This window comes from Callithrix jacchus, chromosome 8 (genome assembly GCF_049354715.1).
Source record: "Callithrix jacchus isolate 240 chromosome 8, calJac240_pri, whole genome shotgun sequence".
Classification (NCBI taxonomy): Eukaryota; Metazoa; Chordata; class Mammalia; order Primates; family Cebidae; genus Callithrix; species Callithrix jacchus.
In genome coordinates this window covers 85,400,332-85,419,132 of record NC_133509.1, presented here as the reverse complement: position 1 = coordinate 85,419,132, position 18,801 = coordinate 85,400,332, and the positions used below count along the sequence as shown (strand labels likewise).

At 43.4% G+C, this 18,801-nt stretch overlaps 1 protein-coding gene across 40 annotated transcripts in view; it reads left to right on the top strand.

Moving 5' to 3' along the window:
* The first annotated feature begins 289 nt into the window (after positions 1–289).
* Positions 290–18,801, top strand: part of NIN (ninein) — a 108,317-nt gene continuing 89,805 nt past the window's right edge. For 22 of the 40 annotated variants that reach the window (XR_013521204.1, XR_013521209.1, XR_013521205.1 and 19 more), the window contains exon 1: positions 9,544–9,734. Coding sequence is in view for 25 of the 40 variants with exons in the window: in XM_078334879.1 (XP_078191005.1) it covers positions 9,552–9,734 (183 nt within the window). In the remaining 15 variants the exon portion in view is untranslated. Of the gene's footprint in view, positions 447–945; positions 1,000–9,530; positions 9,735–18,801 lie in introns of those variants that run through there. The other 18 variants (XR_013521207.1, XR_013521208.1, XM_078334897.1 and 15 more) reach the window with 3 other exon arrangements.

Below are 18,801 nucleotides of genomic sequence, written 5' to 3'. Positions count from 1 at the left end.
TGCAGGCGTGTTGGGAAGGAGAGGGTGACGGACAGGCAGGGGCGAGGGTGGCAGCGCCAGCCCCAGCTCGGCGGCGACCTTGGGGCGCCAGCCTCCTCCACCCGCACTCGGAGCCCCGGCGCTTCAAACTTCAGATCTCGGAGGCGGGCGCTCGGAGGGGGAGGGCGCGTCAGCGAGGGCCCAGGCTGCGCCGCCCGCTCCTCCCTCCGCAGCCGGAGCCGCGCGGGCAGCAGAGGAGGAGCCGCGCCCGGGCCGGCGTCGCCCTGACTCCTCCTCCCCGCGCGGGCCCGGTCCTTCCTCCCCGGCGACCAGAGCTCCGGGTGGCCGCGGCCGACCCGAGAGCTGAGCGCACTGGGCGCGGCCGTCCCGCCGCTGCCGCCAAGCCCAGAGTGCGCTAGCGGCCATGGTTCCTGCGGCGGCGCCGGGCGCCTGAGCCCCGGGACGCGGTAAGTGGCGCAACCCCGGGACCCGGACCCACAGCCTGGGGGTGTGCGGAGGCCTCGCGCTGCCCCCGCGCCGTCGACGAGGCCCTGCGCGCCCGGGGCGAACTGGGCACCGGATCACGCGGGGACTTCCCATTTCGGGGCCGGGGCCGGAGCCAGAGCCGGGGCGGGCGCAATCCCTGTGGGCCGAGAGGAAGCGGCGGCCGGGCGGAGGACGAGGCGGGGAGGGGGCGGCTTCGGAGGCGGGAGGAGGGGCCCGTCCGGAGGCTCTGGCGGCGCTGGCGGGGGGCGGGCCGGCGGGGGCGGGGAGGATGCGCGCTGCTGCCGGAGGCCCCCGAGAGCTGCGCTTTTGTAAGAGCTGGCCTCTTACATATGGAAATGACGCTCGCGCGGGTCCCCATTCGCGTCCTTTTGAAGGACGCCCTCCCGGAACCGCGGCGTCGGCTGCGAAGTATTGTCCGGCTTCTCCAGCCCTAACAAAGCGTTTTCCTTCGCTTTGCAGAGCGCTGGAGGCGGGCGGCCGGCTGTGCGGGCGCTCCGGAGAGGCCGACAGAAGGTAGGCGAGGGCGGCGGGGCCGGGGAGCGCTGTCTGCCCACACAATGGGGTGTCTGAGGTGTCTGGTGGTGGCGATGGGCAGGCGGGTTGGGGACGCATCGCAGGTGGCCAGGGACTTGGGAGGCGCCCCCGTTCTGCGGCCGCGCCCCCGCTTCCCTACCCGGCAGCACCGCCGGGTTAGGGCACTCTCAGTGCCCCCGGCGCCTGCCTGCAGCTGAAAGCCGCTACTGTGCGCAGTCCGACACCGAACTTGAGTCCCAGAGGGAGCAGAAAGGGTGGTGGTTCCGTTGGCATGTGCCGCCCGCACAGCCTTGTGATTGAGACGCTGAAGAGGAAGCTGCGTGGGGGAAACCCAAGGTGGTCTGGGCTGTCTGAGTAGCGGAGAGCTGCCTGGAGCCCGGAAAGTGGAGATTTTGGAAGGTGTGTGGGGTCAATGCGCGTAGTCAGTTTTCCCAGTGTTATGCCCAGGAAAGGGGAAAGAACAGAATGACATTTGGTTATTGCCTAAAAGGTGTGGCATGGAGATGTGGAGTGTCGGGGAAGGAAGCTTCCAGCAGCTACGCTTCTGCAGCTACCGAAGCGGCCCCTGACAGAAGGACACTAGGTGATGGGAACAGTCACTGCTTACAGCTCTTGCTGCGAAGTTAAAAGAGGTAGAGTCGAAAGAGGTATTTTCGCTAACCCCAGCCCTGTCTACCCGGGGCGAAGGCATCAACCGAATGGGAGCTGGAGACTGTCTACCACATATTATGTTTCCAGACAACTTGGATATTATGAGATCTGCTTTCTGCCCCTAACTAGGGCAGATCCTCTCCTAGTGTTGAGGACCTCGTAAAAGAGGGGTTTGCCGTACTCTCAACTCCTGAATTTATTACTCCAAATAGATTGCGCAGTTGTCTTCTGTGATTGACATGGGAGCTTTGTAGGATGAGAATCCTGATAAAGTCCATCCTGACGCAGGAGGGAAGCTCGTGAAACCACGAACGTTTCTCAATTGGGTCCCCTTAAACACCGGAGGCTTGATGATCTAACAAGGAAAATTGCTTTTTCCTGTCAATTTAATTTTACTTTGAGTCTTCTGTTGTGGTGAGGATATTCTATAGGTGGCTAACCTGGAATATTGGTAGCTCTTGGTCTGAAGGTGGAGGAGCTGTGAGGATTTCCGGAGTGTGTATAAGAATCATTACAGGCTGGCTGAAAAACGAGTTTGTGCGTGGTGGTCTCTTCGGCTGTTGTCAGTGTCCTTTGGGAGGTGATGTGAACTGCCCGGGAATTTGTTTGCAGATTTGTTTATTTTCCCTGTTCTCTGGTGATTCTTTAGAGGGAGGCATTCTGCAGAGTGAGTAAAAGGTAGGATGAATGTTCCACAGCGTCAGACATCAGCAAAGTCATTGCCAACATAGTGAAAGGCTTCACGGGGGACAACTGAGAGGAAGCCATCATACTCACAGTCTTTGCATTAAAATGCCAAGGAACAGTCATTTTAATAGGCCCTTGCTCAGAATGGCATGGGGTTCTTTCTTCATATTTCTTTTTCATTTTAGATGTGTAATGACCCTTAATACCAAAAGACATTAACTGTCACAGAGGGAGAGAATAGGGCTCCAATGAATTCTGAGCAGCCAATCTTAATTTAATAGGCAGTATTCTTATCATGAGTCAAGTGTTCAAATAAATTGTTTTAAATGTCACTGCAAATGACTTTCTAAACTAACATTTTACCAATCTTGATGCTTCCATTTTGTGTTGGTAATGAAAATACATTTTATCAGTCTTACATTGATGAACGGTTGGCAAGTTTAGCTAGAGCATTTTAAAAGGATTTAAAAAGCATAAAATAAAGCCTGTTTAGAAGGTTTATTTTTATAGAAGCCAATTCATTTGTAAACCAATAAATTATCTAGTTTGAATTCTGGCTATTGAACTGGCATCTGTTAGGCCAGGGCTTATGGAGAGACGTAGTGAAGCTTGCAAAAAGATATTTTTATCCTATTTATGAATAAAATAGAATTTCGAAAAGATTATGAGATTCTGAAAGTGAGCATCCTTGTTTGAAATTAGGACACTTCCTTACTGCCGTTTAAGTCAGCAATTAGCCATTCAAGCTTTTGGATGAAAAAGTTACAAATCATCTGTCTGTATCCTAATGCTCACTTTAAAAACAAAGTTGGGAAAATATTCTTCATAGGTGTGAGAAGAGAAGGTCATCTTCACTTATACCCCAGGGTACCTACTCATAGCCTCAGGCATCCTAAATTAACTTGAGTCAATATGGCTCAAGAAGTGGAAGTTGTTACAAGCTTTCTCCCCCACCCCATTTTTTTAAAAGTAACAAACATGAAGCCCTGTTTTCTCTTTCTGTAATCTACTTAGTAGTTGATTACAGGTTATTGAATGCACATTGTGCCAGGCTAATGGTTTTTTTTCCTGCAACTAACCTGAGTTAACTACTTGATTGGGTAATCTACCAGTTATTAGATTGAACAAGAGCATGTGTTTATTACATCCATCAGGATAGTAAATAATAAAACATTTTTGAATAAACGCTAATAGGATTCCCTTAGTTAAATACTATAGTGTAGTTGGCAAAGGTTGTTATTTTTTCAAATTTATTTAATGGGACTTTTTTCCTGTGGATTTAAGCTTTTGTGTTTTATACCATGATTTCATTCACAGTGATGTTGGTGTGCTTTTGGTATCCAGTTATAAGTGAGACACTGAGCAGAGAGGAGGCATTCTGACAGTGATCAGTGTGCTGCTAAGCAGCACTAGTTTTTGGCAGAAGTGTTCTCCTATATAAACTCATAAATGGCTGCAACTGCTTTTTCTATTCAGCTTTTACTAAACTTGAATTTATTCTTGTGACTCTTTCCTTTTATACCGAAATTAGTCCAATATGGTGAACCTGGAAATCTTTACAGCAGATTGAATTATTTGCAGAAAAGAGAGAAGAAAAAGAAACTATTTAATTTGATCATTGGCATTCTTAAGCTCCGACTTGCCAAAGGGTGAAAGCTAAAGGCATAAATGAAGAGCTTTGCCCAAGTCGGGTTTGTTGGTGTTCATCATGTCAGCTGTACAGTAAGTAAATGAGTCGCTGGTGGTCACTGCCTGGTCTGTGGACCCCCAACAGCTATGTCTGCACACAGGTCCAAAAGCATCTATTATGATGCCCTCTCAAGGAAAGCAGCTGAGCAGAGAGGGGCATGCAGGCATTCCACAGAGCTCTTCAGCTGCTGGACCATCTGGAGGGGAAATAAAAGGCCTGGGCTTAGGGGCTCTGGCATCGTGCATATTTATTATTTGGTTTTCACTTGCCAGACTTTGTCCCCTTTTCACTCCCTCTAGCCCAGAACAGACATCCCCTTTGGCTAGGGTGTCATTCTTACGAGCTCCTTTCTGTACCTTAGTTGAACACTGAAAAGTTCATAAATTCACATATCTACTCATGATTCTAGCCACACCTCCACCTATTTCACTTGCAGTCCTATTTGGCACTGTTATTTCATCAGCTGGGGTAATGAACACCACTATCAGAGTCGGCAGTATGTTGGCAGGCTTGTTTTGAGTTATTTGGAAGGAAAATGCTCAGAATAATTCTCATTATGGGTGGTTATTGAGTGGTAAATGTTTTGATTAATGGTTCTGTGCATCTGCTTCTTATTTCACCATCCCCAGTTAGAACTCCAAAATATAACCCATACTTGTTCTTTTATTCCAAAAGAATCATAAACCCTTCTAACAAATTGATTGGAAAGGTAGCTGGTGAGGAGAGACCCAGGTTTGTTATGGCAGGCTTCATAACCCTGGAACTCTTCTCTGCAATTCGAAGGATAATTTTCTCACTCAGAACACCACTTTGTTAATCTCTGAGTAAGATTCCTGCCTCTGGTGGGTACCAGTTAGGGTTTGACTCTGAAAAGCATTGGATTGCACAGACTATACACACTTAAGTATTTATTCAGGGGAAATAATTTAAGAATTATCAATTCCTGGACAATGCCCATTATTGAAGATATGGGATGCTTCATGATCATTTTTATGTAAGAATTTATTTCTTTCTTGCCCTAAATCTCAAAGCTGCTTTAGAAAATAAAGGGAATGTGTATTCTATTTGTATATCCCTAGTGCCTTGTAGGCTACAGTTATTCAATTAATGGATCAAGGAAGGTGGGGAGGAAGGAACTCTGCCTCTCAATTCCAATTTGGAAAAGTTTGTGGGCATGGAGTGTTCTGTGGTGATTTCTGCTGCTTAGTACTGTTCAACTGGCTCACACATAAAGGTAGACATGAATGGTTTGCCAGTGGCATCATTTCAGAGGTCTCATTCATGTGTTCTCTGTGCATGTGTAGGATTGAGGGATAATATATTGAGTGTCGCACTAGAGTTCAGATCTTGGCTCCACCTCCATTTTGTCCAAGGATATTCATACTGTATTTTTGGACAGTGGCTTAATTTTACCAAGCCCCAGTTTCTACATCTTGCATGGGAAAATGAGAACATCTACTTCTAAGAATTGGGAGGATTAAATGAGATAATATACATAAGGTACTTAGTTTAGGCCAGACTCAGTAAATGTTCGGAAGTAATTCCCAATTACATTTCAGCTTTCTGCTTTTATTTGACATTAAATTTATCAATAGCCTGCTTTTAAAGATAGAGGAAGCTCTGAACATGACCTGTTGCCTTTCTCATGTAGTAATATAATGATGCTTATATACATAGTACACTCCCTGCCCATTCTCACTGTCTGTTTTGTAGCATTTCACATCTCCTACTTTGCTTCTTTTGAGGTAGATCTGTAGATGAGTCACTTGTTAACTCCTCTCCGGTTTACCACTCCTTTGTAGCTGCAAATGTTCTCTTGGTTATTTTAAATTCTCTCTTGTATCAGCTTTCTCTGGGATTAGCCACTCTCGCTTGCTTGCCACATTTAACCCTCAGAACAGCCTTCTGGATGGATATTGTTATTCTCATGCTGTGATCAAGGAGACTTGAGAAAGGTTTTAGTATAGATTCTCCTCCAAAGTTTCATCCCAAAGCAAGACAATGCAGCCAAAGTTTGTGAACCATTTACCTAATTACTAGCCTATTGAATTAAACTTCAGACAGCTCTACACAGTACAGATTGGCAGTTGGTGTTGGCTTTCTACTTCTTGCTTCTGTCTAAGGCTGAAAATGCCTTTGAAAAAGGGTGGGATGGGGGAAGTGGAAGTGTGTATGTAGAAGAAATAGGCATTCCAAAATTTTCATATGCCCATTTCTGGAGACTTCATTTAGGGTATGTTTCCTCTCAAGGAATGCATGATATTTACTGAATCCCTGGTGTGAAGAACAGACTGACTATACTCTGCATTTGGGGGAAGATATAAAAGAAATAGGAGTGTGGATCTTACCATTGAAGAAATTTCTGCCAAGTGGGGAGAAAAAGAAATTCTTGTGCATGAAATGACTGATAAACATTTGGGAAATAATATCAACCAGTAAAAATGCCTTCTGTGCCAGATGAGCACTGACAACTTGTCACTATGTGTAACATCTCCTGGATGTTTCAGTGTGAGCATTTGTTCCCCAGGGGTGGTACTTTTCTCCTCTTCAGTCAAGCACAGCGTTTTGAGAAGGAAGGAGATGAAATAAAGAGATAAAGAAAAGAAAGCTGCCATAAAATGAGAGGTTTGATTAGTGAAAATCCAATGACCTCCTGAAGAGTGGAGCCTGATAGGGTATCAAATTTGACACTGTGTGTGAGATCAGGGCTTCTCAGTACATCGGTGTTGTATTTCTCTCTTTCATTGGTTTAAGATGGACAAATTCCTGCCTCTTAAAAAGAATGTTTAAAAAGGGAAGTGTTAAAATTCTTTCGCTTTTGAATTTTTAAACATATATGCAAAATTAGGCCGGGCGCAGTGGCTCACGCCTGTAATCCCAGCACTTTGGGAGGCTAAAGTGATCATGAGGTCAAGAGATCGAGACCATCCTGGTCAACATGGTGAAACCCCATCTCTACTAAAAATACAAAAAATTAGCTGGGCATGGTGGCGCATGCCTGTAATCCCAGCTACTCAGGAGGCTGAGGCAGGAGAATTGCCTGAACCCAGGAGGCGGAGGTTGCGGTGAGCTGAGATTGCTCCATTGCACTCCAGCCTGGGTAATGAGCGAAACTCCATTTCAAAAAAAAGAAAAAAAAGTTGTGTATATATATATATACATGCAAAATCAAGCAAAAGAAGAGTCTTGCTTTTGTGAAGTTGGTCGGATTACAGCCCAGGGGACGGTAAAACTCAAGAGTGAGTCTTGAGAGCTACTGCAACACTGAAAATCCAGGAGCATCTTGGGGATTCCCAGCAGATCTTAGTTGACAATTAACTGGTGGACTCTAAGTGAATCTCGTTAGCCAAGTCTTGGCCTCGTCTACATTCTTAACTCCTGTGGCTTTGCATAACAACTTGGTGTTTCTTTTCTGAGGCTTTGATGTTTATATAGCACTCTCAACTTATTTTGAAAACATTTACATAGTGATTAGTTAACCCAACAGACCAATCCTGGGAAGACAGCCAGAGCTTGCAGCACCTTAGTTAACAGAAAAACTGATAATTAGGAAAAGAGACCTGTCCAAAACCAGGAACCTGGACCAACATGTCGCTTTAATGAGTGGCCCCGGTAAAAACTGAGCTGTCCAGCAGAGCTGTGCACATTTATCCTCTGTGTCCACTCAGTTCTGCTGAAACCCCTGGCAGGATCATGTATCTGTTCTAGCTTGTCATCTTTGGAACAGCTGTCTATGGAAAGAAAGCAAAGGCAACCTAGAGCAACACTGATTTGTTTTCGAAAGGTCTTTTATTGGCCGGGTGAGGTGGCTCATGCCTGTAATCCCAGCACTTTGGGAGGCCAAGGCGGGCGGATCACGAGGTCAGGAGATGAAGACCATCCTGGCCAACATGGTGAAACCCTGTCTCTACTAAAAATACAGAAAAAATTAGCTGGGCATGGGTGGTGCATGCCTGTAGTCCCAGCTACTCGGGAAGATGAGGCAGGAGAATTGCTTGAACCCAGGAGGTGGAGATTGCGCCACTGCACTACAACCTGGGTGACAGTGCAAGACTCTGTCTCAAAAAGAAAGAATGAAAGCTCTTTTATTTTCAGTTCTGGCTGTGTTCAACATCTTAGCTTACATTTTTCATGTTGTAATGATCTGCCGTACGGATGATCACCTCTCAGAGAGTTTTCTCTGATTTGGCTTGCATTAAAGATGCTTGGTTAGTGAAAGGTGTTGCTTTTTTTCATAGTCAAGGGACTGATTCTGAGAGCCTTGTTGCAGATGGATGAGGTCACCGCCCCAGGGATATATGTGGTGTTTGGCATCCATTGCATCATGGTGAGGGCACCTTCAGATGATGTGCAGATTTCAGGCTTTCATCAGAAAATCCAGAACATTAAAAATACATTATCATGCAGGGAAAAAAAACAGATTTCATTTGTAAAATACAAGCCACCTGGAATTTTGTGATGTATATTTTTAACAAAAATGACTAAGTTGTTGATGTCTCCAAGTTTTTACTGATCCTAGGAAAGGTGGTAAAATGGAAAGCCTGGAGTACAGGTAGGTGAGAGAGACGGAAGACAGGTTAACCAGGCATAAAGAGGTGAGATGCTCTATTGAGTGGAGGTTCCCTGAGATGCTGTATGACTCAGAAATCAGTCTATGGCTCCTTTAAAACTTACTGTCTGAAAGGTTGAAATAGCATCCTCCCTTTTCTCTAGGCAACTAAGCATTACCTAAAACTCGCTGGGACTAAAGCAAGCCTCAGGGAATATTCTTTCTGTCACACCTTATGTAATTGCACCAGTGAAGTTAATTGAGCTGCTTTTTGAGGAGCTCCTGTAAAAGGCATTTGGTTTTATGTAAACAGGGAGGTAGTTTTGTAGCAGATGTCCTGTTCATCTAGTGCCTCTTGCTGCAGCCCTCCCCTCTAGCTCTGACAGGGGGTCATTTAAGCTGAATGAAGTAGAACGAATGCACTTGGCCACGTGGACCGATGGCAACATCTGAACAGGTTGTCTAAAGCTCGCCTACCAGCGTGGAAGCTCAGACCGTGTCGTCTGTTGGTGCTAACAATTAGTTCACTTGAATAGTATTGCTGTCAATGTGGCTTTTCACCTTCTTAAAATCCTGGGCTAGAAGACCTGATAGAGAACTACCTTCAGCCTTGAGTTTCGCAATCTGGCTGTCTCCCTCAGGACCAGGCAAGAGAGTAGGGTGTCTTCTACCCTATGTGACCCCCTCATTCTGGTAATGTTGCTCCCAGCATGACCTGAGCTTATGTATGTGCTCCTGGTGTGAGTGCATGCGGGAGCATCACCGGCCAGGGCTTGTCCTGCAGAGACTGGGAAGTCTCGCTGTGGGGTGCACCGGAAACTGGGTGTTCCAGAGCATTCACTGGTGGGGTGCAGAGAAGGGGAATCTGCCAAGGGCGACCACAGTAGGACTGGAGAGGCTGCCACAACCTGTCCTTGTCTCTGTCCTACACAGGTGAGCGCTGTGGGCTATGGGATGGATGAGGTGGAGCAGGACCAGCATGAGGCCCGACTCAAGGAGCTGTTTGACAGTTTTGACACGACGGGCACAGGGTCCCTGGGGCAGGAGGAGCTCACCGACCTTTGCCACATGTTGAGCTTGGAGGAGGTGGCCCCAGTGTTGCAGCAGACATTACTTCAGGACAACCTCTTGGGCAGGGTAAGGTCTGGGGAAGAACAGGGCTGTGGGAAGTGGGGTGCGGTTCCTGCTGGGGTGCTGGGGGCAGGGCAGACCACACATGTTGCAACTTGTTTCTAGCATCCTAGCTGTTATGATAAAAAGAAGAATGTGATGGGTATGACATTACAGTCCAGTTTGCTCAGGTGACGAGGGCCTGCTTTAATTTGTGCTCTTGAATTACAGGGCACGGTAAGCATCTTAGATAACGAAAAAGAGGTAATGAAAGGATGTTTTCCAGCTTTTGTCTTGTTCTTTGTGGTTTATTTTATTGACTCTACATTTATCACTGGGCCAGAAAGGAGGAGGGTGAGATTTCCATTGAAGAGAAAGAATATGCAATAAGAAAACTACTGTTATGACTTTTACCCCCAGTGAAGCTATTTCTTGTGTGGATTATTTCTGGGTGAAGTATTAATTAAACCTTCTACTCAGGAAATAAGACAGAAGGGTAAGTAAATACAGTGCAGGTTCATTTAAAACCCAGCACGATTTGCTTGCAGCAGGGATGTGAGTGTGCACACCAATGTTATTTTCTGTGTTTGACAGCAAATAGTCATGTTATTACCACAGATAGAGTGAGAGAGGGTCTTATTTTCTTCTTTCCAGTGGTGAATATTTGATCTGCCATTACCTGAGATTGCCTTCAATTCTCATAACTAATAGCTTTTATTATTTGCCTTATTTATAATTGATAGCTATTTATAATCAATAGCTTCATTTATATGGCTGAGTCAAGTTTCTTGCTGTTGGTTTTTGCAATGATGGGAGAAAAAGATGGACAACACTTTTTGCACTCTATTGCTTCATTCTGGTTTTTAATCACATATAAATTGAGGAACCAGTCATGAGGCTTAACTTTACTCCAGTGACTGAACTTCCTTTTCTTCATTGCATTTTCACTGTCTTTTAGCTGACAAGATAGATAAGTTATTTCAGATACATTACCATGTATTGGCTTTCTATAACCTGATACAGACAGGAGTAGCAATCATCCTGAAATTAATGTGCAAAAGATGATATTCTCAGGTACTTGGCACATGAGTGTGATGTAAATGGGGCTCACGCTTGAAAAAAAATGTGAATTCTTTGCAAAAACCGGAGCCATTCTTGGCCTCTTGTGGGGACAGGATTAGCTGTCTATAAATACAGGTGGTCCTCATAAAATGCTGAAAATCTTGCTTTAATAATCTTAAAATGAAGCTTCGAAGATTGAACCATTTGCCTCTTAGCATGTCATGCAGTCACGTATTTTCCAGTTCTGCCTCTGTCTTAGGCACTGTGGGGAGCAAAAAACCTGGCATCTCCCTGTGTGGTCCTTGGGGATCTCAAGACTTTTGGTGTCTAAGGGATAGTATCAAAGGGCTGATCTGTTTTAATGCTCATTAAAGCCTGAAAAGGCATGATAGAACTAAGGTTTCGTTGAGCGGTGTTCTTAGAGTCTGCTGTGCCATAAACCGATTGTGCCTTGGCAGCAGGTCCACAGTTTGCTCTCCAGGTGTTGCACTTGCCCTCATTTGGTAGACTCAAACAGGGAACAGTTATAGATTGATTTGTTAACGACTTGACACTACCCTCATGCTTTTGACACTTGCTATTTGCCTGCATGATGAATACTTAAGTGGTCTATAGCATGATATTTGCTTTGTGAGCCAGTGATAAAAGTTAAATAGATGGATGCATATTGATTTCATATGGGAGGTCCCTGGTGATGGTCTTGAGAGTGGGGTTTGGCATGAATTAATGCACTATTGTTAAATTTGCATTTTTTAATGAAACTGACTTATTCTCCTCAGATGATCTCACAAACTTAGCCATATGTTGTTAAGATACTCTATGTGGTCTGTAATTTTAAATTACAAGGAAAAAATTTCATAGGATTCACTGGAGTCATCCAAGTGTTACCATTTTCATGATGCATACAGTAGAGATTATAGTTGTAAAATTATAAGGGGTTTCTACTGCCAGTCATCTTTTGTCTCTTTAGAAGATATTTATAGAAACATTTGTAAGGGTTAGCAGCTTGGCTTAATAATTAAAAAAAAAAAAGGGGGTAGCATAACAAATCTGAATGTATTCACCTATTCATTAATTCAGCAGATATGCATTGTGTATCCTGTGTGCCAGGCATTCCTGCCATCTTATGGTATAGGTTCTTCTGTATTGGTCCGTTTTCATACTGCTGATAAAGACATACCCAAGACTGGGTAATTTATAAAGAAAAAGAGGTTTAAGGGACTCCCAGTTCCATGTGGCCGGAGAGGCCCCAAAATCACAATGGAAGGTGAGAGAGAATGAGAAGATGAGCTACACCCCTTACTTGGTGGCAGGCAGGAGAGAGTGAGAGCCAAGCCAAACGGGAAACCTCTTATAAAACCATCAGATCTCGTGAGACGTACTCACTACCACAAGAACAGTATGCGGGAAGCCCCCCACCAGCCCCATTCAATTATCTCCCACCGAGTCCCTCCCATAACACGTGGGAATTATGGGAGCTACAATTCAAGACATTTGGGTGGTGACACGGCCAAACTGTATCGGGGTCCAAGTTATTTATATTTAAATTTACTATAAACTACACTTTTCCATTAAATTGGCTTTTGGATGCATTAGTTTCCATCAACTTCCTGGATGCTTCTGGCTTTAATTTTGTCTTTTAAATCTTAATATAATTTTTAAATCAAATACAACTTCCACGTTACCTCTTTTGAACTTGGGCTGAATTAATCCTTTTTTTATTGAAAAAGAAAAGATGAAACACATTGTCTCTCTCAACCAGGAATACGAATGTAGTGTATTTGTTTTTAAATTTTACAACCCATCTTCAATAACTTGGTTTTTTAAGAGCTAGTGTTTCTTTTAGCAGTTGTTAATAACAGTAACTTAAATCAACTTGCCATTTCTATGCGTTTTACAAATAGGTCATTTCCCCCCAAATTATGTTTCCATTCATGTGTCTTGCTTTATAGCTGGAAACCATATTCACTTGAGCAAGGTGGTTACTGGGCAGGTGTTTGAAGTGCCCAAGGCTTGTGGATCCCTCATTTGAAGAAAAGGGATATTGTTGATATGTGTTTATCACTAGGTTGTGAAAAGATTTCTGTCGTATCTTTTTCACCAGTTAAGCACCTGTCAGCTAGGTGAGGACTCATTACAAGGGGCTCCTCAAGACACTGAAAAACTTACAATCTAGTCGGGTAATATACATGGCAAATGAGTAGCACGGGGAGCAATACTACAAAATCTAAGGGAACCATGTACCAAGTTATATCCAAGCAATTATACTAAATGTGGATGTTTAAATGAAGTGTTTCTGCATACCTCTCTATCTCTTTTATTAGGAATCAGGACATGAAGATAATTTGCCTTGGTTTTGTTGAAACATTTAGTTATATCCAGTTTTAAAAATGCGTTCTTGGCCAGGCACAGTGGCTTACTCCTATAATTCAAGCACTTGTGGGAGGCTGAGGTGGGTGGATTACCTGAGCTCAGGAGGTAGTGACCAGCCTGGGCAACACAGTGAAATCCCATCTCTACTAAAAATACAAAAAATTGTGGTGGGCACCTGTAATCCCAGCTACTCAGAAGGCTGAGACAGGAGAATCGCTTGAACCTGGGAGGTGGAGGTTGCAGTGAGCCAAGATCACGCCACTGCACTCCAGCCTGGGCAACAGAGCAAGACTCTGTCTCAAAAAAAAAAAAAATTCTTTCCTTATGCATTATACTAACTTTGAGACAAAACAGCCCCCTGAAGTTCTGAAGAGTTTCATTGCTATATTCTTTAATATGAATTTGGATGCTGAAATACCCTGTGTCACTGGCATGCTTTGAAATGAAAATAAGCCACCAGGCAGCAGAAATCCGCATTGGTTTCTAAAGTCCCATAGGTACATGGACTTTGGTAATCAAAGGTGTGTTGAAATTTTTAGTATTAAAATTTGATAGCTATACAAATATTTATGTAATTTAGCTCAATTTCTGATATTTCTGAAAGGGTTTGAGGTTCTTCTCTAACCTTCTTTATTTGATGTGGTGGGTTTGTTTCCAACTCAAAAGCTTTTTATGATTTCTTTCTCTTCTACACATTTTAATCATTTGAAGTGTAAGGCGAAAATGGAGAAGTACTTTCCTATAGTGCTGATTTGGACTTGTTCTCTGTATGAAAAATTACATTCAATGTTAACTGCCATTAGTTTGTAATAGTGGTGCTGCTGATGGGGTTGTCATAATAAACTCATGGAAAAGTCAGACTGGTTGTCTCTGACTTGTGGAAGGGAGCCTAGGGAGACTTAAACCCGTGGAGGACTGTAGTCTGTGGTGTGGGAGAGAAAGGAGGTTTTTTGCATATGGAGACTTGGATCTAGTCATCAAGTTTGAACTCCTCAGGGTCTGTGGTTTCCCATTTCTAGAAAAGAAGACCTTATTAGGAGACTGCTAAAGTTGCCTTTACTCTGTATTAATGTTTTCTCATCAAACTCATTGCAAAATTAAGTGTGTTTTGTGTGCAGTGAATCGTTGAGTCTCTCAGCGGTATTTAGTGTGACAGGGATCAAGAGGGGAGAGCCGTAGGGAAGGCCTGGACTCAGAACAGCAGGGAGGAACAATCACTAAATGGCCATTCTCTTCTACCTACCTGATTTCATATTGCCTGCTTGCTTTCTCTCCTTCCTTCCTTCCTTCCTTCTTTCTTTCCTTTCTTTTCTTTCTTGTCTCGCTCTGTAGCCCAGGATGGAGTGCAGTGGTGTGATCTCAGCTCACTGCAACCTATGCCTCCCGGGTTCCAGTTCAAGCAATTCTCCTACCTCAGCTTCCCAAGTAGCTGGGATTACAGGCATGAGCCACCACGCCCAGCTAATTTTTGTTTTTTTTTAGTAGAGACGGGGTTTCACCATGTTGGCCAGGATGGTCTTGAACTCCTGACCTCGTGATCTGCCTGCCTTAACCTCCCAAAGTGCTGTGATTACAGGTGTGAGCCACTACACCCGGCCCATAATGCCTTATTTCTATGGTTAGGGATACCCATTAGATTTCATCATTATTTCATGGATACTTTTATGAGTAGCTTCCTGTCTGGACAGAGGAGACTTAAAGTTCTTCAGTGTCTTTCTCAGATTTTAGGCTTCAGAGTTCATCTGTCTGACAGAGAAATCTTGGCTTTTGCAAGGTGAGATGACTCATCTGAGTCAGTGCCAGGATGGTATCCTGGATTTCCCAGCCCCTGCATTTGAATGTATATCTCCACAGTTTCCTCTAACTCCAAATATGTATAAGTGAATCTCCATTCCCGCACCCTGTCCCACAAGCACTACCACCACTACATCGAGATAGGATACAGTTAGAGCCCAGGCTTTGAAATCAGTCCTGGATTCAAGTCCTACTTCTTGTCACTTTTTTCCCCCTTCAACTTTTATTTTAAGCTCTGGGGTACATATGCAGGATGTGCAGGTTTGTTACTTAGGTGAATGTGTGTCATGGTGGTTTACTGCACAGATCAACCCATCACCTAGGTGTTAAGCCCAGCATCCATGAGATATTCTTCCTGATGCTCTCCCTCCCCCAACCTCACAGGTCCAGTGTATGCTGTTTCCCGCCCATCCCCTGCCTCCCTGCCAATGAGTCCATGTGTTTTCACTGTTCACCTTCCACTTTGCAAACATGCGGTGTTTGGTTTTCTGTTCTGCTTTAGTTTCCTGAGGATAACGGCTTCCAGCTCCTCCATGTCCTGCAAAGGCCATGATTTCATTCCTTTTTTTTCTTTTCTGAGACAGAGTCTCCTTGTCACCCAGGCTGGAGTGCAGTGGCACCATCTCAGCTAACTCACTGCAGCCTCTGCCTCCCGGGTTCAAGCAATTCTCCTGCCTCAGCCTCCTGAGAAGCTGGGATTAGAGGCATGCACCACCACGCCCTGCTAATTTTTTGTATCTTTAGTAGAGACAGGGTTTCACAGTGTTGGCCAGGCTGGTCTCAAACTCCTGACCTTGTGATCTGCCCACCTTAGCCTCCCAAAGTGCTGGAATTACAGGTATGAGCCACTGCACCTGGCTGATTCCATTCCTTTTTATGGCTGCATAGTATTCCATGGTATACATGTACCACATTTTCTTTATCCATTCTATCATTGTTGGGCATTTGGGTTGATTCCATGTCTTTGCTATTATGAATAATGCTGCAGTGAATATATGTATGCATATATCTTTATAATAGAATGATTTATTTTCCTATGGTTATATACCCAGTAAAGGGATTGCTGGATCAAATGGTATTTCTGCCTCTAGATCTTTGAGGAATCACCACACTGTCTTCCACAATTATTGAACTAATTTACACTCCCACCAGCAGCATTAGAGTGTTCCTTTTTCTCCACAACCTCATCAGCATCTGTTGTTTCTGGACTATTTATTAATTGCCATTCTGACTGGCATGGCATCTCATTGTGATTTTGATTTGCTTTTCTCTGATGATCAGTGATATTGAGCTTTTTTTCATGTTTGTTGACTGCATGAATGTCTTCTTTTAAGAAATGCCTGTTCATGTCCTTTGCTCACTTTTTATGGGATTGTTTATTTTCTTGTAAATGTATTTAAGTTTCTTGTAAACTTGGGATATTAGACCTTTGTCAGATTGATAGATTGCAAAAATTTTCTCCCATTCTGTAGATTGTTCACTCTGACAATAGTTTCTTTTACTGTGTAGAAGCTCTTTAGTTTAATTAGATCTCACTTGTCAATTTTTGCTTTAGTTGCAATTGCTTTTGGCATTTTTATCATGAAATTTTTTGCCCATGCCTATGTCCTGAATGATATTGCATAGATTTTCTTCTAGGGTTTTTATAGTTTGGGGTTTTACATTTAAATCTTTAATTTTTTTATAACATGTAAGGAAGGGATTCAGTTTCAATTTTCTGCATATAACTAGCCAGTTCTCCCAGCACCATTTATTAAATAGGGACTCGTTTCCCCACTGCTTGTTTTTGTCAGGTTTGTTGAAGATCAGATGGTTGCAGGTGTGCAGTCTTATTTCTGAGTTTTCTATTCTGTTCCGTTGGTCTATGTGTCTGTTTTGCTACCAGGACCATGCTGTTTTAGTTACTATAACTTTGTAGTACAGTTTGAAGTGGGTAGCATGATGCCTCCAGCTTTGTTCTTTTTGCTTAAGATTGTCTCGGCTATTCAGTTCTTGCCACTTTTTAACCATATGAACATATTATCTTAAATACTCTGAGTCTCAGTGTTTTCATCAGTGTAATGGGGAGAATACTTTCCTTACAAGACTGTGATGAAGGCGGACTGAGATTTGTGTTTATCAAAGGCTTATCACAGAGCCAAGGACACAGCTAACTTGCTGTGTCTGGCTGTATGCTCCTTTCCTCTACCCTCTACGTACATAGAATGACTTTTTGGATAAATAGTGTCTTCCTAGGAATGATTTACCAAGAAACATGGTTAGAGTGGAAAGTAAATTTGCTAGAAGTTCTCTTGTGTGGTGGTAGTTTGAGTTCATTTCCATCTGTAAAAAGGATTCCCTGGATCAGTCTGGAGTACAGCTTCATATAGTTGCTTTAGGTTTTATAAACCTACCTTTTAAAATAGACTTTGCCTCCCTCTGCATTGTCTGCAGTAAATGAATGTTAAGTTACAATAACCTGAATACCTTATTTAAAATAAAATATAAGTGTATCTTTCATTACAAAACTGCCTCTTTTTTAGTCTGTGTCATTTCTCTGCATAATGCCATAAGCATTTTCCTGTGCATTGACCTTTTGATAAGTCCATATTTCTACAGCCATTTCAATTAACACAATGTTTTGAATGTTCTTTCATTAATTTCTCTTTACATTAGTAAATACCAACCTACTAAGTTTGTATTAGTTACATAGACCTTTGTCTTGTTTCATAAACTCACCTTGTTCAGCACTCGCTTGAGTTCTCCCACCTTGGGTCTATTTCAACTAGTGCCTGTACACATGTGGAAACTGCGTTTGATCTCCACAGTTGCACGAGATGAGTTTATGCAACATTAGCTTCCTTATTCTACTTCCTGTTACCGGGCTTGTGTGTGTGTGTGTGGTTTGAATTTGTTTCTTGTGTGGTACTTAAGTTCTTTTTTTAAAAAAAGCAAATTGTGTTTCTAAAAAAGCATTTATATGAAACGTGGAGAGGAGGAGTGATGAGATAAATTTCTCCTAAGAGGTGGTGACACATGACAAAAATATCAGACTTGACTGGTCTTCCACTTAATCTAGTTTAAATGTCATGTGTTTTTTTCGTCAGTCATGTAATTATCCCATTGCTGCAAACTGCCCTTTGAGGCATACAAGGTACAGGAATGCTTGTAAAATGAATGGCAGCAATTGTTATTCAGATGAGGAGGTACCAAGCAGTGTATGCACAACTCAGAACCTTGTTACCTTGTGGGACTTAATTGTATTGTATATTTGTGGAGATTTCTAATTTTTAACAAAATGCGATAGTAAAGCTCCCTGGGAAAGGAGAAAAATGGTACTTAAACATTCCAGTCACTGAACATAGCCCACCAGTGGAGGCGCTCATCAGCATTTTGGTTTTGGGTTGTGCCCTAAGGGGCTTTTCCACCACATCACTATTCATGAGCATTGTTGGAAAATAGCAGTCTCCTCCTCCACAAGAGAACTATCTCTTTAAGATGAGGCATTTGCTGCTATTTAAATCCAAGGGCCCAGTGTCTACACTTGCAAGAAGGAAAATAAAGATCAATGTAAGACTTAAAGCAGCTCTAATGGTTTGGACCAGCTGCTGAGTGGTATGTGAATTTTTGGACTTTTTGTTGGGAAAAGAGGAATTCAACCAAGTGGCTATTATTGGGCTGTGAAGAGCCTCTGAGTTAATAGTCATGTGTAATCTTTTATAGAGCCCCTTTTCATCCAAAATGAGGCTGATTTACTGCATCACAAGTACATTTTGGAAACCTTTCATCTCTGTCTGTGAATATCTTAGAGAATTCAAGCGTTGCAAAACTGTCCCTCTTTTCCTACCTATTGGCCAAGTAGGACATGCTTGTTTATCAGAGGCCC